Source organism: Haliotis cracherodii, unplaced genomic scaffold, assembly GCF_022045235.1.
Source record: "Haliotis cracherodii isolate W230 unplaced genomic scaffold, xgHalCrac1.p SCAF_25, whole genome shotgun sequence".
Taxonomy (NCBI): Eukaryota; Metazoa; Mollusca; class Gastropoda; order Lepetellida; family Haliotidae; genus Haliotis; species Haliotis cracherodii.
In genome coordinates, this window is record NW_027266281.1 from 3,281,280 (window position 1) to 3,302,500 (window position 21,221).

Consider the following 21,221-nt stretch of genomic DNA (forward strand, 5'->3'; position numbering starts at 1 on the left):
CACACAATCAACCAGGTCACCCGGCTGGTCCATTGCTGCCTCTCACAACCACAGGCTGCTGGGATCTAGTCTAACCTGGATTATTGTTATTATTATTATTGAACACACAAGGCCATTTAGAAAGTGGTCAAATGTAACAAATGTTATTTTTGGGATAACACTTTCTTAGTAAAGTACAGATTCTCGTACTTTTGGGGGTTGAGTCCCATCCGGGATTCGAACCCACACTGCCAGAGTGAGGCACCTAATCGCCAGCACACAAAGTCAGTGATCTAACCCACTCAGAGGGGTACACAAAGTATGTGATCTAGACTACCAGTTGTCAGACTTTCATTTTGTGGAAGCCTCTGTGGCTGAGTGGGTTAGATCACTGACTTTGTGTGCTAGGGATTAGGTGCCTCACTCTGGCAGTGTGGGTTCGAATCCCGGATGGGACTCAACCCAAAAAAGTATGAGAAACTGTACTTTACTAAGAAAGTGTTATCCCAAATATAACATTTGTTACATTATCATTTTTATCATTATTATTATTACAAATTAAGAATTTAGTCAACATGACATGACTTCTGTTGTATGTTTTGAACTCTCACGATATTTGTTTGTGTATCTCTAAATACTACATTCCAACCATATCCAACCTCTCTGCTGTTCCATGCATGCACAACACTTCGTAACATCTGACAGAGTCACAGTTAAAGTTGAAATATCCTAACATAAACACCTCAAGTCCATTGAGAAATATTCTCATGACAAACAGCCAGAAGTTTTTATAATCATGCTTTTACCAAAATTAAATAATTCAAAATCTCTTTTTAGCAAGATGCTGATTCACAAAAACATTTTCATGCACATTTAAACATTTTTTTGTTATTTTTTTAAAGAATATTTTTAAACATGAATAGTTATTCACAAAAATAAAAATAAATTAAAATTATCATTATCACATGCATGTATTTATTACATTTCAATTGCATTTGTCAAGAAAACTGTATCTATGAAGAATCTTTTGAAACTAGCAAATAAGGGAGATAACTCATGCATTCTTCATGCTGGCATTAAACCATCTGCATAACCTACCCTCTTTTTCAGCTGAAACAAATAATTCATACGAATCATAATTAACAAGTGTTGTTAAAGTATGAGCCACTGTAATACCAAACAAATTTTCTAGGTACAACCAATCAACCCTTGAGAATTTTAAGAATATGTTGATAAAAGTTTGAGAAAGCGACAACATAAAATCCATTTAGCAATTTCTTTAAAATATATTCATAAACTATTTGCGCCTTTTATTTAAAACACTAAACATATAAGTAATTAATTGTCAACATGCATTGAACATCGTTTCCAAACAGAATGAAACATTATGAGAAGTAAATACATGTAAATGTAAATGTGAATGTGAATGTGAATGTAAATGGAAAGTGACTAAACATCCTGCATTTATACATGTGAATGTAAATTTAAATGTGAATGTGAATGTAAATGTAAATGGAGAGTGACTAAACACATCCTGCATTTATACATGTAAATGTAAATGTGAATGTAAATGTAAATGTAAATGGAAAATGGCTAAACATCCTGAGCATTTATACATGTGAATGTGAATGTAAATGTGAATGTGAATGTAAATGTGAACGTGAACGTGAACATAAACGTAATTGTGAATGTGAATGTGAATGTAAATGTGAATGTGAACGTGAACATAAACGTAATTGTGAATGTGAATGTGAATGTAAATGTGAGAGTAAATGTGAATGTGAATATAAATGTGAATGTGAACGTAAATGTGAATGTAAATAAAAATGTGAATGTAAATGTAAATAAAAATGTGAATGTAAATGTAAATGTAAATGTGAATGTGAATGTAAATGTGAATGTGAACGTAAATGTGAATGTGAATGTGAATGTAAATGTAAATAAAAATGTGAATGTAAATGTAAATGTAAATGTGAATGTGAATGTGAATGTGAAAGGAAAATGGCTAAACATCCTGAGCATTTATACATGTGAATGTGAATGTAAATGTAAATGTAAATGTAAATGTGAATGTAAATGGAAATGGAAATGGAAAATGGCTAAACATCCTGAGCATTTATACATGTGAATGTGAATGTAAATGTGAATGTGAATGTGAATGTAAATGTGAATGTGAAAGTGAATGTAAATGTGAATGTAAATGGAAAATGGCTAAACATCCTGAGCATTTATACATGTGAATGTGAATGTAAATGTAAATGTGAATGTAAATGTGAATGTAAATGTGAATGTGAATGTAAATGGAAATGGAAAATGGCTAAACATCCTGAGCATTTATACATGTAAATGTGAATGTGAATGTAAATGTGAATGTGAATGTGAATGTAAATGTAAATGTGAATGTAAATGTGAATGTGAATGTAAATGTAAAATGACTAAACATCCTGCATTTATACATGTAAATGTGAATGTGAATGTGAATGTGAATGTAAATGTAAAATGACTAAACATCCTGCATCTATACAGATTTAGAATATTTCCCATCACCTACTGACCCATACAACATCACAGATAATCTACTATAATTTAGATAAAAAAAATTATTTAGTGGTGAGCTAAAAAATCCACAAAATAAAATGAGTGTGGCCTAATGAAGGTTTTTTTTAGCTTAGACCCAACTATATTTTTTTTGTTTTATGTATTTTTGGCATATAAATGCAGGCAGGTAGGTTAAAAAAGAAAGAAAAAATATGAAAAGAATGAAATTTCAAACATATATTTTTATTTTCTCTCAAAATTGTTTTTTTGGTTTCTAAGGTAAATTTTTTAACAGATATTAATTATATATTAACTGATTTATATAAATTAAAAGCAACAGTAAATGAATTTTTTTGTTTTTATATTTTACTTATTTCTGGTCAGCGGAATCAAAAGAACATTGCTTTTCATATATTATTTTCAAGATTTCAATATTATGGAGTCAGCACATTTGTAAAACCAAGTTTGGACTTATCATCAAGGAGAATTTAATTTTGTGAACTTAATTTTTCCCAATTAAAGAAGTTCCAGATTTTCTCATAATCAAAGCGTACTGTGATTTCAACTGTGTCGAGTGAAACTAACTAATCTATCAGATGTGAGGACGACAAAAAGTGTCTGAAAACACGAAATGGAGAGTGAAAGGAAGTTAGTTTTTTGACAAATATTGTGATTTTAGTCATTCATTTAGCAAATATGCGGACACCATACCAGACTGTATGCAAGATGCACTGACTGACAACCTCTGCCACTAACTTCTGAACTATTAGTAATCGCGTGATAATGCTACTTGGTGCCTCTGCCACAGTGATGGGTCAACCGCCTACAGGCTGACACAAGGTTGTATGCGGGGGGATACTGAACTAGTAGTAATCACGTGATAATGGTACTTGGTGCCTCGGCCACAGTGATGGGTCGGCCCCCTACAGGCTGACACAAGGTTGTATGAGGGGGATACTGAACTATTAGTAATCGCGTGATAATGGTACTTGGTGCCTCGGCCACAGTGATGGGTCAACCCCCTACAGGCTGACACAAGGTTGTATGAGGGGGAATACTGAAGTGGTAAGGTAGTAGGCGCCTCCACCAACCTTCTCTCGCTGCAGGTTGGCCTGCTGGATGAGGTCGGCCTGCTGTCGCTTGAGGTCGTTGATCTTCTCCTGGTCGTGCTGCAACTGCTCCATCTCCATCTGGTGCTCTCCGTCCAGCAGCGCACGCTCCATCTCCAACTACAAGGTGGAGAGGTGAGACGAGGTGTGAGATGAGGCGACAGAGAAGTGAAGTGAAATGATAAAGAAGTGAGGTGAGATGAGAAGAGAAGTTTGGTGAGATGATAGAGAAGTTTGGTGAGATGATAGAGAAGTTTGGTGAGATGATAGAGAAGTTTGGTGAGATGAGAAGAGAAGTTTGGTGAGATGATAGAGAAGTTTGGTGAGATGATAGAGAAGTTTGGTGAGATGAGAAGAGAAGTTTGGTGAGATGAGGAGAGAAGTTTGGTGAGATGAGGAGAGAAGTTAGGTGAGATGAGGAAAGAAGTTAGGTGAGATGAGGAGAGGAGTTAGGTGAGATGAGGAGAGATGTGAAGTTTGGTGAGATGAGGAGAGGAGTTAGGTGAGATGAGGAAAGAAGTTAGGTGAGATGAGGAGAGGAGTTAGGTGAGATGAGGAGAGATGTGAAGTTTGGTGAGATGAGGAGAGGAGTTAGGTGAGATGAGGAAAGAAGTTAGGTGAGATGAGGAGAGGAGTTAGGTGAGATGAGGAGAGGAGTTAGGTGAGATGAGGAGAGGAGTTAGGTGAGATGAGAAAAGAAGTTAGGTGAGATGAGGAGAGAAGTTAAGTGAGATGAGGAGAGGAGTTAGGTGAGATGAGAAAAGGAGTTAGGTGAGATGAGGAGAGAAGTTAGGTGAGATAGGTGAGATGAGGAGAGAAGTTAGATGAGATGAGGAGAGGAGTTAGGTGAGATGAGGAGAGAAGTTTGGTGAGATGAGGAGAGAAGTTAGGTGAGATGAGGAGAGAAGTTTGGTGAGATGAGGAGAGGAGTTAGGTGAGATGAGGAGAGGAGTTAGGTGAGATGAGGAGAGAAGTTTGGTGAGATGAGGAGAGAAGTTTGGTGAGATGAGGAGAGGAGTTAGGTGAGATGAGGAGAGGAGTTAGGTGAGATGAGGAGAGGAGTTCGGTGAGATGAGAAAAGAAGTTAGGTGAGATGAGGAGAGAGGTTAGGTGAGATGAGGAGAGGAGTTAGGTGAGATGAGAAAAGGAGTTAGGTGAGATGAGGAGAGAAGTTAGGTGAGATGAGGAGAGAAGTTAGGTGAGATAGGTGAGATGAGGAGAGAAGTTAGGTGAGATGAGGAGAGGAGTTAGGTGAGATGAGGAGATGAGTTAGGTGAGATAGGTGAGATGAGGAGAGAAGTTAGGTGAGATAGGTGAGATGAGGAGAGAAGTTAGGTGAGATAGGTGAGATGAGGAGAGAAGTTAGGTGAGATAGGTGAGATGAGGAGAGAAGTTAGGTGAGATAGGTGAGATGAGGAGAGAAGTTAGGTGAGATGAGGAGAGAAGTTAGGTGAGATGAGGAGAGGAGTTAAGTGAGATGAGGAGAGAAGTTAGGTGAGATGAGGAGAGAAGTTCGGTGAGATGAGAAAAGAAGTTAGGTGAGATGAGGAGAGAGGTTAGGTGAGATGAGGAGAGGAGTTAGGTGAGATGAGAAAAGGAGTTAGGTGAGATGAGGAGAGAAGTTAGGTGAGATGAGGAGAGAAGTTAGGTGAGATAGGTGAGATGAGGAGAGAAGTTAGGTGAGATGAGGAGAGGAGTTAGGTGAGATGAGGAGATGAGTTAGGTGAGATGAGGAGAGAAGTTAGGTGAGATAGGTGAGATGAGGAGAGAAGTTAGGTGAGATAGGTGAGATGAGGAGAGAAGTTAGGTGAGATAGGTGAGATGAGGAGAGAAGTTAGGTGAGATGAGGAGAGAAGTTAGGTGAGATAGGTGAGATGAGGAGAGAAGTAAGGTGAGATGAGGAGAGGAGTTAAGTGAGATGAGGAGAGAAGTTAGGTGAGATGAGGAGAGAAGTTAGGTGAGATAGGTGAGATGAGGAGAGAAGTAAGGTGAGATGAGGAGAGGAGTTAAGTGAGATGAGGAGAGAAGTTAGGTGAGATAGGTGAGATGAGGAGAGAAGTTAAGTGAGATGAGGAGAGGAGTTAGGTGAGATGAGGAGAGAAGTTAGGTGAGATAGGTGAGATGAGGAGAGAAGTAAGGTGAGATGAGGAGAGGAGTTAAGTGAGATGAGGAGAGAAGTTAGGTGAGATAGGTGAGATGAGGAGAGAAGTTAGGTGAGATGAGGAGAGGAGTTAGGTGAGATGAGGAGAGAAGTTTGGTGAGATGAGGAGAGGAGATGCAAAGTTTGTTAAGGTGAGGAGAGGAGAGGAGAAGTAAGAGATGGGGAGAGAGGGGGTAAGAATGAGAAAGACGAATATTGACATTCATCGCTGCCCCCATCCTGATCTTAGTCAATCTGATGACAAGCATGACATAGCTCCACAGTAAGCCAGTGAATTGGCATCCCAATCCGCATCCACTCCACATCCTCTCCGCATCCCACTCCGCATCCCACTCCGCATCCCATTCCACATCCACTCCGCATCCCACTCCGCATCCACTCCGCATCCCATCCCACTCCGCATCCACTCCGCATCCCATCCCGCTCCGTATCCACTCCGCATCCCATCCCACTCCGCATCCACTCCGCATCCCATCCCACTCCGCATCCACTCCGCATCCCATCCCGCTCCGCATCCCACTCCGCATCCACTCCGCATCCCATCCCACTCCGCATCCACTCCGCATCCACTCCGCATCCCATCCCACTCCGCATCCCACTCCGCATCCAATCCGCATCCCATCCCACTCCGCATCCACTCCGCATCCCATCCCACTCCGCATCCGCTCCGCATCCCAATCCGCATCCCACTCCGCATCCCACTCTGCATCCCAATCCCCATCCCACTCCGCATCCCACTCTGCATCCCACTCTGCATCCACTCCGCATCCCACTCCACATCCCACTCCGCATCCCACTGCGTATCCACTCCGCATCCAACTCCGCATCCCACTCCACATCCACTCCGCATCCACTCCGCATCAACTCCTGACAAGACTCACCTCCCTGATTGCTTCGTTCTCCTGGGTCTCGATGTCCACAATCTGATGCTTGAGGTGAGAGATCTTCTGAAGCAGCTCAGTCTTGGTTCTCTTCAGCTTGCCCAGTTGACCTTGAACTTCTGCTTCCTAAAATACCACCAGAGATTGTCAACAAATAAACGGGCTCAATTTGCTGAACAAGAACATGCACGAATATCAACTTTTATCTTATTTTCATGGAATTTTGTGAAAAATATGAATATTCCTCCTCTCTCAAATTAACTCCTCCTCTCACTTTTAACTCCTCCCTCTCACTTTTAACTCCTCTCTCAAACTAACTCCTCTCTCAAACTAACTCCTCTTCTCTCAAATTACCTCCTCCCCTCACTAACTCCTCCCTCTCACTTTTAACTCCTCCTCTCACTTTTAACTCCTCTCTCAAACTAACTCCTCCTCTCTCAAATTACCTCCTCTTCTCTCAAATTAACTCCTCCCCTCACAAACTAACTCCTCCCTCTCACTTTTAACTCCTCCTCTCACTTTTAACTCCTCTCTCAAACTAACTCCTCCTCTCTCAAATTACCTCCTCTTCTCTCAAATTAACTCCTCCCCTCACAAACTAACTCCTCCCTCTCACTTTTAACTCCTCCTCTCACTTTTAACTCCTCCTCTCTCAAATTACCTCCTCTTCTCTCAAATTAACTCCTCCCTCTCACTTTTAACTCCTCCTCTCACTTTTAACTCCTCCTCTCAAACTAACTACTCCTCTCTCAAATTACCTTCTCCCCTCACAAACTAACTCCTCCCTCTCACTTTTAACTCCTCCTCTCACTTTTAACTCCTCCTCTCTCAAATTACCTCCTCTTCTCTCAAATTAACTCCTCCCTCTCACTTTTAACTCCTCCCTCTCACTTTTAACTCCTCCTCTCACTTTTAACTCCCCTCACAAACTAACTCCTCCTCTCACAAACTAACTCCTCCTCTCTCAAATTACCTCCTCCTCTCTCAAATTACCTCCTCCTCTCTCAAATTACCTCCTCCCCTCACAAAGGAACTCCTCCTCTCACTTTTAACTCCCCTCACAAACTAACTCCTCCTCTCACAAACTAACTCCTCCTCTCTCAAATTACCTCCTCCTCTCTCAAATTACCTCCTCCTCTCTCAAATTACCTCCTCCTCTCTCAAATTACCTCCTCCCCTCACAAAGGAACTCCTCCTCTCACTTTTAACTCCCCTCACAAACTAACTCCTCCTCTCAAAAACTAACTCCTCCTCTCTCAAATTACCTCCTCCTCTCTCAAATTACCTCCTCCTCTCTCAAATTACCTCCTCCCCTCACAAAGGAACTCCTCCTCTCACTCTTAACTCCTCCTCTCTCAAATTAACTCCTCCCCTCACAAAATAACTCCTCCTCTCTCATACTAACTCCTCCCTCTCACTTTTAACCCCCCACTCTCATACTAACTCCTCCCTCTCACTTATCCTCTCTCACTTGACTCCTCCCACTACGTCACCTTTCCCTCAACCCTCTAGGGTCAACTACACTGAAGTGGCTCACGGCATACTCACATCCTCCTTGATGGGGGATTCACAGAACACGGAACTCTTTAAGCTGGAGGACGAGGTGGTGCTGGACTGTTTGGACGTGTGACTCTGCTCTGTGTCACTGTTCACTGGGGTAGGAGTGTCCTCCTTCTGTGACGGAGGCTCCCCGACCGAGCTCATAGACTCAGGGGACATATCCTTCACTGTTCGACTAGAGGAGGTCGAGGAGTGGGACTCCTTCTCCGAGTTCACGATGTCATCGTTCTCGTAAATATGCTCGTCCATATGATCTGAAAACTGGGCATCGATGCGCACAGTGAACTGTCCCATGCTCGGTGAGTCCGGGTTGGACTCGAAAGAGGAATTGAGGATTTGCTGAATGGAATCTTGAGCCGATGCCGGTAGCCGTAGTGCCGATTCGTCGACTTGGAAATTGGAAGATGCTTGGTTCTTTGGTGATTCTTCCAATTGTGACAGTGGAGACTTGTTCCCTTCGTGTTGAGGTCGACGTTTGATGGTGCCTGTTTCTTCTGAACTGCCACACACCTCCTCCTCGGAGTTGGAGGAGTTGGACTCACATTTCCGCATCTGGAAACTAAAGAGACCGTCTTTGTGAGGGTTGCTAGGGGACGACAACATTAGAGATCCATTGGTTTTGATTTTGGTCATTGAACTTTTCCCATCAACACGATCTTTCCTATCAAGCGTGTTGGCGTCGGCGGAACTGACTTCCAGGAAGCCTGGCGGCAAGGGCTTCCGTTGGGCTGATATTTTGGTCTCTGGGGATTTTGGTTTAGAGGGTGACTGAGGGTCAATGCTTAGTTTCTCTTTCTCAATCTGCAGTTCATATTCCTCACACATTCTGAGAATGTCCTCTAGGCGCTGACGTTCCTGCTTTTCTAACGCCTGTTCCTTTTTCCGTTCCTCCACCTGTTCTTGGTGGCGGATCGTTAAATCCTTTTGACTAGCAGACAGTTCACGGATATCGAAATCTATGCCATCAAACGTATCCCGATGGCCACTTAAGTTAATATCATTCTTTTTATGAACACGTCCATTTACAAGTGGAGGTATTTCCCTTGCCCCATTTTCCTCAACAGAAGGACTGAAAACATGGGTTTGATTTTGTATTGGAGAGGTGATGACACCTGGAGAATGTGGAGACTGACCGATACCTGATGACGATGAGGCCCGTAGTGACCTTGAACTTCCTGAAGAGTCTGAGCTCCAACTGAGTGTGCTCACGCTGGTCAATGAGCTAGAACTTTTGGTGCTGCAAGTACTCGCGACTCTCTCTGAGCTTCCTCCGTGAAGGACACTCGCGGAAACACGCGTGGTGGCAGTGTCACGGGTAAATATTTTTTCCCCGACGTGAGGGTGGGCTCCAGACCCGCTGTCACTTCCCGAAAACTCATCCGACAAGCGAGGTCCGGGGCTCTTAGCAGATGAGGTGGAGGATTTCCGTGAGATCATCTCGAACTTGGACACTTTTTGAAGGAAGTCTTCATTGTCTGTGCTGTCCCGAAAACTCCCGGTAGGTGACTTGAGGACTGGGAGGCGACCGTCGCCCGAGCCCCTTGAGGACCGAGACTCGGCCTCTTCTATCATATCCTTGTATTCCTTGCTGTTCTCAAGATCTGAAACATGCAAACAAGGGAGGTAATTATTGAGACATGCGGCAAGTATTCGATGCTCTCTAAAATACTACCTTTCAAACTGTGGTCAGTTTTGTTCTTGCTCTTGATGTACAAATACTAAAGAGTGAGTGAGTGAGTGAGTGAGTGAGTGAGTGAGTGAGTGAGTGAGTGAGTGGGTGGGTGGGTGAGTGAGTGAGTGAGTGAGTGAGTGAGTGAGTGAGTGAGTGAGTGAGTGAGTGAGTGAGTGAGTGCCTAGTTTTGTAGACTGTTTGTGTTAATAATTTAATATCTCCCACCGGTCCCCGATGTTCCAGGCTGGCTATGGACCAGACAATCCAGTGGTTAATATAGTGAACAACGATCCATGCAGTCAGGCTATAATCAAACGCCATCAACCAAGTCGCCGAACCTGACCAGCTTTTATTTATTTCGTTATTTTTTAAAGTAACATTAATTAATAACTCGCTACAGCATACTTCCGGACTGGATGTCATGTTAATTTACAAGACACTTACTTGCAATGCAACGAGTTTAAAACAAACTGAGGTTTTTAAAAATAATTCTGTAATAGTTGACATTGCCATCAAAATTCTGTTATCATCACAAAATTGCTTGGATAATGGCGAAATCATAAAGGAAGGCACCTCTGCATGGTAGGGGGCAAGTCCGACCCTGGACCCAATCAGGGAACATGGTTCTTGTTGTAACAAAACTACCGGTATCTTTCATGCCAGCAATTGGAAAATGTCACTACAAACTCCATAGTCAATCAAATATCGCCTCAAGTATTTACACAAACAACGTTCTCTATCCCTGTCCAACAGGTCGAGGTTGTAATGGCCGCAAGCTGCTGTGGAGATGGTGACTATTCCATCAAGGTGGCCGCTATGTAAACTGCCCCGGGCTGAGACAGATCTGTCACCACCCACCCACTTTGCCTACACTAACGATGTGGGTTGTCATGTTGGACTGGACGACGAGACTTTGGTAAAGAGGCTGAGAAGTGAGCAGGTTTTGTGACTATTTTCGACAATATTGTTACAACATGCTGGGAGAGTACAAACTGGGAATAGAACTGAGTTGATGAGGGATGTTTAATGGCTACCCATTTACCTAGAGTATCATCCCTGAACTGAGGGGAATAGAACCCAGACTTTGTGAGTGGTGTCTCATAGCACGACCCACTCACCTAGCACATCATCCCTGAACTGTAGGGGGAATGGAACACAGACTTTGTGAGTGGTGTCTCATAGCACTACCCATTCACCTAGCACACCATCCCTCATCTGTGGAAAATAGAACCCAGACTTTGTGAGTGATGTCTCACAGCACGACCCATTCACCTAGCACACCATCCATGAACTGTGAGGAATAGAACCCAGACCTTGTGAGTGATGTCTCACAGCATGATCCACTCACCTAGCACACCATGCCTGAACTGTGGAGAATAGAACCTAGACTTTGTGAGTGATGTCTCTCAGCACTACCCACTCACCAAACACACCATCCCTGAACTGTGAGGAATAGAACCCAGACTTTGTGAGTGATGTCTCTCAGCACTACCCACTCACCTAGCACACCATCCCTGAACTGTGGAGAATAGAACCCAGACTTTGTGAGTGATGTCTCTCTGCACTACCCACTCACCTAGCACATGTACACTTGGAAACAAAACCATTAAAATATGTCAAGAAGGACAGGACTAATTCCAATCTGGGTGCTGCGTCAAAGAACATTGCAGCATATCATTGTCTGTGGGAAAACATAAGTCTGATAACAGTTATTAAATATGCTGTTGATATATTCACCTTCAAAATGATAAAAATCCACCTTCTGATTGTAAAATGAACTTGGTTTCTAACATTGTTTTCTTATTTATAAATCAGACACATTTTTCCTTGATGAAGTTGTGTAGTGTGTTGACATTTTGTTGAAAAAATACCCATGATGCTGTAGTTCAAAGTTCCTTCCTTGAACTAGTGGAGAACAGATAATACCCAAGGAAATGGTTCAAAGTCATCATGACCTGAATACATTTGAAGGGGAACTCACCAGACCACTGTCAACATTAGAATGCCATAACAATGCTCAATCAGAGCCCTGCTGTGTGTTTATTCAGCCCCAAACTAGAGTCAATAATGACAGGTCATATCATGGCCAAGCATGAAAATATACACGATTTGGGCCAAGTTTCCATTCTTTACCAGCCCCAAATGAGTGTTAACAATGCATTGATACAAGGACAGTATGACAAGAATTGGCTACATATCCATACCTGAGGTCCTACTGGCAAGGAAGGGGCCCTAGATAAGCATAGGTATATAAATTCTGGTCATGCTTCCTATGGGGGCTGGTGGTGTTAGCACTTATGTGAAAATTGCTTGAATAAATATCACATTATTCCAATTAGGTTCCTATGGATTAGATTCAATTTGAAGATTTTCCCAACTAAATGTATCAATTCTGAAGGACACTGTTTACAGACAACAAATTAAAAAAAATTGTCAAAATATCTGCAATGGAAATTCTAAAATAAGCATTTCTAAAACTCCTTGATATAAATTGTACCAGTTCAGTATGTGCCTTATATATAGACATGCAATGTTTGGCAAGGAAATATTTAACAGTTTATTTGTTGGACTCCATAAGTGAATCCACCCTATATTAAAACTTAAATCCAACTTGTTGTCATGGAAACATAAACAATAAAAAATTCTAAAAGTGCTAAATATCAAAAGGTACCAGTTCAGTATGTGCCTGGTAGACATGCACAGTTTTGTAAGAAAGAATTTAACATTTTTTTAGTTACGCTCCGGAAACGAAAACCACCCTTATAGTCCAACTTGTTGCCATGGAAACATAAAAAATTAAAATTTCTAAAACTCCTAAATAGCAAAAGGCACCAGTTCAGCGTGAGTCTGATAGACATGCAAAGTTTCATACAGAAATATTTAATGGCTCCGGAAACGATTTCGGGATGCATGCACACACGCCGGCCGGAACCCATTTCAACCCATAAAAATGTTGATAAATATTGTTTGAAGTTTCTTTTTTCGTTTCATAAGTTAGAAAAAACCCTTATCCCGTGGATGCCGATGATAAACATCATAAACACCCATGGATGTGCTTTACCCTACACATATCTGTCAACCAACACAAGATTCATAACTAACTTTGTCAGTTTGTGTGTATATGGTTTAATGCTGCACTAAACGATATTCCGGTCACATGACAACAGCTTGTAAATGATCAAGTCAAAGGAGTTTGTTTGAGGAGACCAAGTGAGTGAGTGAGTGAGTGAGTGAGAGAGTTGGGTTTAACGTCACTTTTAACAGTATTCCAGCTATATCACAGCCTGTCAGCTTAATGTGGGAGAAAGCCTGAAGTGATGCAGGTTTCAGACATTTATTACAAAATCCCACTGACTTTATCAAACAAAGACCTAGTTTAGCAAGCAATATATTTTATGTGACAGACAAAATATTTATAGCTCCGGACTTGCTGAGCCATTGGAACATAAACCACCAGAATATTATCTCGTATGCATGGAATGTAAGATGACACATTAACTGACTGGTTAAACAAATATTTCTGTTGTTTCCTAATTGTTCAAAGCGACATATGCCACTCAAGAGAAGTTAGTGAGTGAGTTTAGCTTAATGCCGCTTAGAACAGTATTCAAGAAATATATCATGGCGTGTCTGGACCTGTGAAGATTCCGGGGTAGAATAGGTCTCCAGCAACCCATGCTTGCCGTAAAAGGTGACTCTGCTTGTCGTAAAAGGCCACTAACAGGATTGGGTGGTCAGGTTCACTGACTTGGTTGATGCATGTCATCGATCCCAATTGCTTGGATCGATGCTCATGATATTAATCACTGGATTGTCTGGTCCAGACTCGATTATTTACAGACCGTCGTCATATAGCTGGAATATTGCTGAGTGCGGTGTTAAACAACAAACAAACAAACAGCATTATGTTGGAGACGACAGGGCCCCTCCTGCGGGACCAAGTCTACAGGAACCTGTTACATTTGCTTGATTGTTGCTTGATGATGCACTCACTAATACAGACAGGATGATGATGATGATGATGATGATGATGATGATGACGACATAAATGATTAAAATCAATATGACGGTGATTAGGATTATAATGGGGATATTGTTTGTTTGTTTGTTGTTTAACGCCGCACTTAGCAATATACCACCTATGTGACATCGGTCTGTAAATATTCAAGTTTGGACAAGACAATCCAGGGATTGATATCATAAGCATCAATCCACACAATTGGGATATGATGACATGCGTGGACCAAATCCACAAGTCTGACCACCCGATCTCGTTAGTCACCTCATAGACAAGCAGGCTTGCTGAAGATCAAGTCTAACCTGGATCTTCAAGGGGGACATGCCAAGCTAACTAGTTGGCTGACATTTTGCCCAGAAACACTCACGAGATGCCAATTTGCGACCACTTTGTCATTACGTGACCTGCTAGGCCAGCAACTTGAAAGCTCAGGTAGGTATGTGGCCGGGTGACATACTTCCTCCCTCTGATTTACTGCTAGTCCACAAAGAAGTCTACTCTTTATCGCCGACTGTCAAACAATATTTTGTTACAACCCTACTTGAATATTATACGGTCAAAAATGTGTTGAGGTCATGTGAGGTTGTATAACAATTTCTTATTCTGTTCTAAAGCTTTTGATCACATCCTCGATTCTGTGTTGTCTGCAGAAAGTATCATCAAATCTACACGGTCAGCTAGCATTCTTTCAAGCCGAACATATGCAACTAATCACTGTTATATTTCAAACCATATCTGTTAATCTTTCTCAGTCCTCTCAGCATTCCAAGTATCTGCCTATTTCCCCAGGCCAGAGACATTTCAAGCAGAATAGTAATTCTTTAAGTATCTTACCCCAAGGACAAAGCGTCTAACTTTGATACTGATTTCATGTAAACATGACTGAATTCTGTATGTTCTAATTATCACAACTGCAACAAATGATTTTTACCACGGGTCAAAGTATCGCGATGTATATCGATATATATATATATATTGATTAATACTAATATTAATTATGTATGTAAGGCTGAACCATTAAATGTTTAAAGATGAATCTTCTGCCTTCTCACTGTCCATCGTAACCACGGTAATCATAATACATATAAACCATTCTGTGGGAGTGAATCGGTAGTCATCAATTTGTATCGATACTGCATTGATATCATAATTAACTGATACATTGGAATCTGACATATGATTATATCCGTAATAACAAGATAGGGGTCGGTGACGTAGCCTAGTGGTTGAAACATTTGCTTCCCCAGCTGAGTGTCTGGGTTTCATTCTTCAAATGGGTACAATCCATTTCTGCTGTACCCTACTGAGATATTCCTGGTCCATTTTCCCACCCCCTCCTGAGCTCTGACAGTCTGTACTCATGCCATTTTCCCACCCCCTCCTGAGCTCTGACAGTCTGTTCTCATCCCATTTTCCCACCCCCTCCTGAGCTCTGACAGTCTGTACTCATCCCATTTTCCCACCCCCTCCTGAGCTCTGACAGTCTATGCTCATCCCCTTTTCCCACCCCCTCCTGAGCTCTGACAGTCTGTAATCATCCCCTTTTCCCACCCCCTCCTGAGCTCTGACAGTTTGTATGCATCCCATGTTCCCACCGGTGGCACGGGTGGACCAGTCGTCTAAGGTGCCACGATTCGCTGTGCAGAGTTGCGTTCCTTGGGCCAGAAACCTATGATTGTGGGTTCGAATCCCGGTTCGCCCCCATTAGGTTTCTAGGTTTGTCAGCACCATGACCGTGCTCGTGGGTTTCACCGAAGTGGTAAACGCCTGAGACCTGCATCACTTTGGGCTTTCCTCCCACATTAAGCTGACACGCCGCGATATAACTGGAATACTGTTAAAAGCGGTGTTAAACCAAACTCACTAACTCAATCATGTTCCCACCCTTTCTGAGCTCTGACAGTCTGACAGTCAACTTAATACGTAACATTAATTCAGACATTAAGTATTAGTGTCCATTGCCCACTGTAAGAATTTATTATAGTAATACCGCGCCCACAGAAAACACACAGATTTTGTAGAAATACCCTCTTTTTGCCCTGACAGAAACGCAGATTTAGTTAAGAGTTATAGCCAGGGTCGGGTGGTACCGCGCCCACAGAAAACACACAGACTTTGTAGAAAGACCCTCCTTTTGCCCTGAGAGAAACGCAGATTTAGTTAAGAGTTATAGCCAGGGTCGGGTGGTACCGCGCCCACAGAAAACACACAGACTTTGTAGAAAGACCCTCCTTTTGCCCTGAGAGAAATGCAGATTTAGTTGAGAGTTATAGCCAGGGTTGGGTGGTACTTCGCCCACAGAAAACACACAGACTTCGTAGAAAGACCCTCCTTTTGCCCTGACAGAAACGCAGATTTAGTTGAGCATTATAGCCAGGGTTGGGTGGTACTTCGCCCACAGAAAACACACAGACTTCGTAGAAAGACCCTCCTTTTGCCCTGACAGAAACGCAGATTTAGTTGAGAGTTATAGCCAGGGTTGGGTGGTACCTCACCCACAGAAGCAAGACTTCGGAGAAATACCCAGGCGTACATAAGTTCAACCCTTACCTCAGCCAGTCACCAAGATCCCTCCACTCTCTCCAACTATCCTTTAACCATAGTAGCCATATGCTAGGAGGGACATGTCTAAGGTTGTGTGTGTAGATTGACCTGACCAGCAGTCCAGTCACAGCTCGGGTCAAACTGCAAGTGATACTATTATTCCCTCTACAAAAGAATGTTTACATTCAACTTGAGGCTTAATGCTTCCAGCTCAGCCTTCCAGGACGCCCCAGGACGCCCCCACCTCTTTCACCCTCCCCTACCCACACAGCAGCTCCCTGGGGTGAGGGTGGCAACAGTGTGTACACTTATCTCAGCTGGGAGTATCTCGGGGCAAGGACGGGGCTCTGGATGTGGGACAACCTTCCACTAACCTGTCATCCTTCAGTAAGCGTGTGATTGAGTGGTGTGAGTGAGTGAGTGGGTGTGAGGGGGTTCTGAGTGAGTGGGTTGTGAGTGAGTGAGTGAGTGAGTGAGTGGGTGTGACGGGGTTCTGAGTGAGTGGGTTGTGAGTGAGTGAGTGAGTGAGTGGGTGGGTGGGTGGGTGAGTGAGTGAGTGGGTGGGTGGGTGGGTGAGTGAGTGGGTTGGTGGGTGGGTGTGAGTGGGTGGGTGGGTGGGTGAGTGAGTGAGTGGGTGGGTGGGTGGGTGAGTGAGTGGGTTGGTGGGTGGGTGTGAGTGAGTGGGTGGGTGGGTGGGTGAGTGAGTGAGTGAGTGAGTGAGTGAGTGGGTGGGTGGGTAAGTGAGTGAGTGAGTGTGTTCAGGGGGATGTAAGTACTTTTACACTTTCCTTTTCATTAAGTACACGATTTTCCTTCAAGCAACTTGGTGCCACTTATATCTATATTGTTATAACAACCACACATGCTAACAACCAAGGATCACAGATGTTAACAACCCAGCATCACACATGCTAACAACCCAGCATCACAGATGTTAACAACCCAGCATCACACATGCTAACAACCCAGCATCACAGATGTTAACAACCCAGCATCACACATGCTAACAACCCAGCATCACAGATGTTAACAACCCAGCATCACAGATGTTAACAACACACTTCACAGATGTTAACAACACACTTCACAGATGTTAACAACCCAGCATCACACATGCTAACAACCAAGCATCACAGATGTTAACAACACACTTCACAGATGTTAACAACCCAGCATCACAGATGTTAACAACCCAGCATCACACATGCTAACAACCAAGCATCACAGATGTTAACAACACACTTCACAGATGTTAACAATCCAGAGTCAGACACGCTTAAAACCTAGTGTCACCAATATTAACCCAACATGCCAATAAATCATTTCTCTCCAATTCATATTTGCTTCTACACTTCCTACAATACCTTGACATCATGTTTGTCTCATGGTATGGCCATGACTATAGTCTGTCTGGTGAGCGGGAACACCAGTCTCACCCGTTTATCTCGATCAAAGAGTTTTGTATATTGCCATTTTCCGCTCCAATAATTCACAGTGATCTAGTGAATGACAGAGAAGCCACTCCGGGCTACTCCAGTCCACCACCATCTAGGGGAAGTCGCCAGTACGACAGGTTTGTATAGGGTCGGATGTCTGTCAACTAAAAACAGCTCTCTTTCTACTGACAACCTACACCCACACTGTTATATTCCAGCACTAATACGTTTACTGTCAGATTTACACACTATTTAGTCCTATTTCCTAAAGCTGGTGTCCAGTTAGACTAGTGAGTGAGTGAGTGAAGTGAGTGAGTGAGTTAAAATTTCATGTCACATCGGCAATATTTCTGCCATATCGTGACAATCCAGTTAGACTAACACTTAGTCAATGAAAACATGTCTTTAAAATAATCTATTTTTTTTCTTTGACAGAACCTTTCCTCTTCTGCTGTTTTCATATGTGTAATCATGCAAACTAGACTTGGTTAGCTTGATCTAGACTTGCCTAGGCTTTAAGTAAAAAAGAATACCTAAAAGTATAAATTTCACAGTCATGGTGCAGGACTAGCGTCCAGTCTGGAAGGACAATGTCCTGCTGAAACAAATATGTCAGCAGGGTGCTCAAACTTAAACCAAATATATTATAGTGGGGTGCAGCAAGGATCACACATATCTCCTTCTTAATTTATACTTTAGCCTGATAACATTTCCTGAATTGGTTATCATCTAATTGAAAGACTGACTGACTGAGTATGGTTTTACGCCGCTTTTAGCAATATTCCAGCAATATCACGGCGGGGGACACCAGAAATGGGCCTCACACATTGTACCCATGTCGGGAATCGAACCCGGGTTTTCGGCGTGACAAGCGAACGCTTTACCACTAGGCTACCCGACCGCCCCTCAAATTGTAAGAAAATGGTACTACAATAAAGTCAAATTTCGGGAACTTCATGGTAAATCTACAAAGATTTAGTTGATGGAAAATAACCAATTCTGGCTTTTTATTAAGTCTAATTCAACTGAGGAGGTTAAACAGAATTTTCTTCAAGACAATACAACCCTGCTACATTTCACAAGCTGATACTGCCACAAGTCTTGGGTGAGTGAGTGGGTGAGTATGGTTTATGCTGATTTTAGCAATATTCCAGCAATATCATGGTGGGGGACACCAGAAATGAGCTTCGCACATTGTACCCATGTGGGGAATCGAACCTGGGTCTTCGGCGTGACGAGCGAACGCTTTAACCACTAGGCTACCCCACGCCCTGCCACAAGTCTTTGGGTAGCAGGCTACCTCCTCATGGTACTGAAAGACACTGTAGGACACTGTCTCATACAGACACTGAAGGAAACACACCCTAAAATAGCCAGGCAAATCTAGACTACTTTGCGAGTGTACACTTCTCTTTGAGTCTCAGTTTATGAAATATTTTACATCATATACCATACAGTTTAATAACCATCTCAAAATGTGTTATAACTGACACAAAATGTTAGTCACCAAGTGTTGTTGATTCCGACTTATTCAGACCACCCCTACCCCACCCCACCCCACCCCACCCCCACCCCGTACTTCAGAGAGTGGAATGTGTCCCCCTACTCACTCATACCCCCGATATCTAATGTTATCACTATTGACACATGAGTTCTAAGAAAATCTCTATTTATTGGGCAATCAGGTGCTTGAGTTCCCCAGTAAACGCTACTTCCTGTTACAGGCAAGACAGCGTGTACCCCTCAACCCCCTACACACAGAGCGTCAACTCCTTACTGTAGACTTTTCAAGTGGTAAGCAAAATGACAAAAGGGGTTAATTGGTCCTGTCTTGCATTACAGCAATTGGCCTGGTAACAGGGAAAAGACCAAGAGAAAATAACTGCTACAAAAGACATCAGACTAAGCCAAGACAATATCTGCTCAAACGCACAGACCCAAGACAATATCTGCCCCTACACACAGACACCAGACAATATCTGCCCAAACACACAGACCCCAGACAATATCTGCCCAGACACACAGACCCCAGACAATATCTGCCCCTACACACAGACCCCAGACAATATCTGCCCAGACACACAGACCCCAGACAATATCTGCTCCAACACACAGACCCAAGACAATATCTGCCCCTACACACAGACACCAGACAATATCTGCTCCAACACACAGACCCCAGACAATATCTGCCCAGACACACAGACCCCAGACAATATCTGCCCAAACGCACAGACCCAAGACAATATCTGACCCTACACACAGACACCAGACAATATCTGCCCAGACACACAGACCCAAGACAATATCTGCCCAAACACACAGACCCCAGACAATATCTGCCCAGACACACAGACCCCACACAATATCTGCCCAAACACACAGACACCAGACAATATCTGCCCAAACACACAGACCCCAGACAATATCTGCCCAAACACACAGACCCAAGACAATATCTGCTCCAACACAAAGACCCCAGACAATATCTGCCCCTATACACAGACCCCAGACAATATCTGCCCCAACACACAGACCCAAGACAATATCTGCCCAAACACACAGACCCCACACAATATCTGCCCCAACACACAGACCCCAGACAATATCTGCCCAAACACACAGACCCCAGACAATATCTGCCCAAACACACAGACCCCAGACAATATCTGCCCAAACACACAGACCCCAGACAATATCTGCCCCAACACACAGACCCCACACAATATCTGCCCCAACACACAGACCCCACACAATATCTGCCCCAACACACAGACCAAAGACAGGCTACCCAGAGAAAACAAATCACCAAGTGAAGGACATCAGACATCCCAAGACACCTGTACACACTGAAAGAATCTGAAGAATTCTGCAGGCCTCACAAAAAGATGTTAGCACCACATTCCAGTGGCCGAGCATGACCACACATTCAGCATGTGTCGTTACCAATTCAAGGGCGTGTTATTACACTCCGCTATCTGGGTGGCCCCGGACCTCGGAATGCGCTGGTGACATAATTATTCAGAGGTGTGGCATCGTGCTCAAAGCCAGTTAAGTTAGCAGGATATTTCACACTGCACTGTTTTAAGATGGGATAAAAGTATTTTTGAAGACATTAATGTCAATATGGAAAAAAAGGAAAGAAGATATAATTTATGGATAACAACTTATTTATTAACTGTAAATATGTTATCCATAAATTATCTCTACTGTAAACTATGTTTATAATGAACATGCTTATAACTAACTGACAGATAAACAAACTGTTGTTTTTGTCCTGTCCAATTGCTGTATATATGTTGTTAATATGTGTATAATAAACA

At 42.9% G+C, this 21,221-nt stretch overlaps 1 protein-coding gene across 8 annotated transcripts in view; it reads right to left on the reverse strand.

Annotated features, from left to right (window-relative positions):
- Nucleotides 1-21,221, reverse strand: part of LOC139472802 (pleckstrin homology-like domain family B member 1) — a 177,689-nt gene that overhangs the window by 66,190 nt on the left and 90,278 nt on the right. For 7 of the 8 annotated variants that reach the window (XM_071255276.1, XM_071255272.1, XM_071255270.1 and 4 more), the window contains 4 exons: nt 8,217-9,829; nt 6,669-6,794; nt 3,609-3,746; nt 1,078-1,089 (listed from right to left, as the gene is read on the reverse strand). In XM_071255276.1, coding sequence (XP_071111377.1) covers nt 1,078-1,089; nt 3,609-3,746; nt 6,669-6,794; nt 8,217-9,829 — 1,889 coding nt within the window. The remainder of the gene's footprint in view (nt 1-1,077; nt 1,090-3,608; nt 3,747-6,668; nt 6,795-8,216; nt 9,830-21,221) is intronic. The other variant, XM_071255271.1, reaches the window with a different exon arrangement.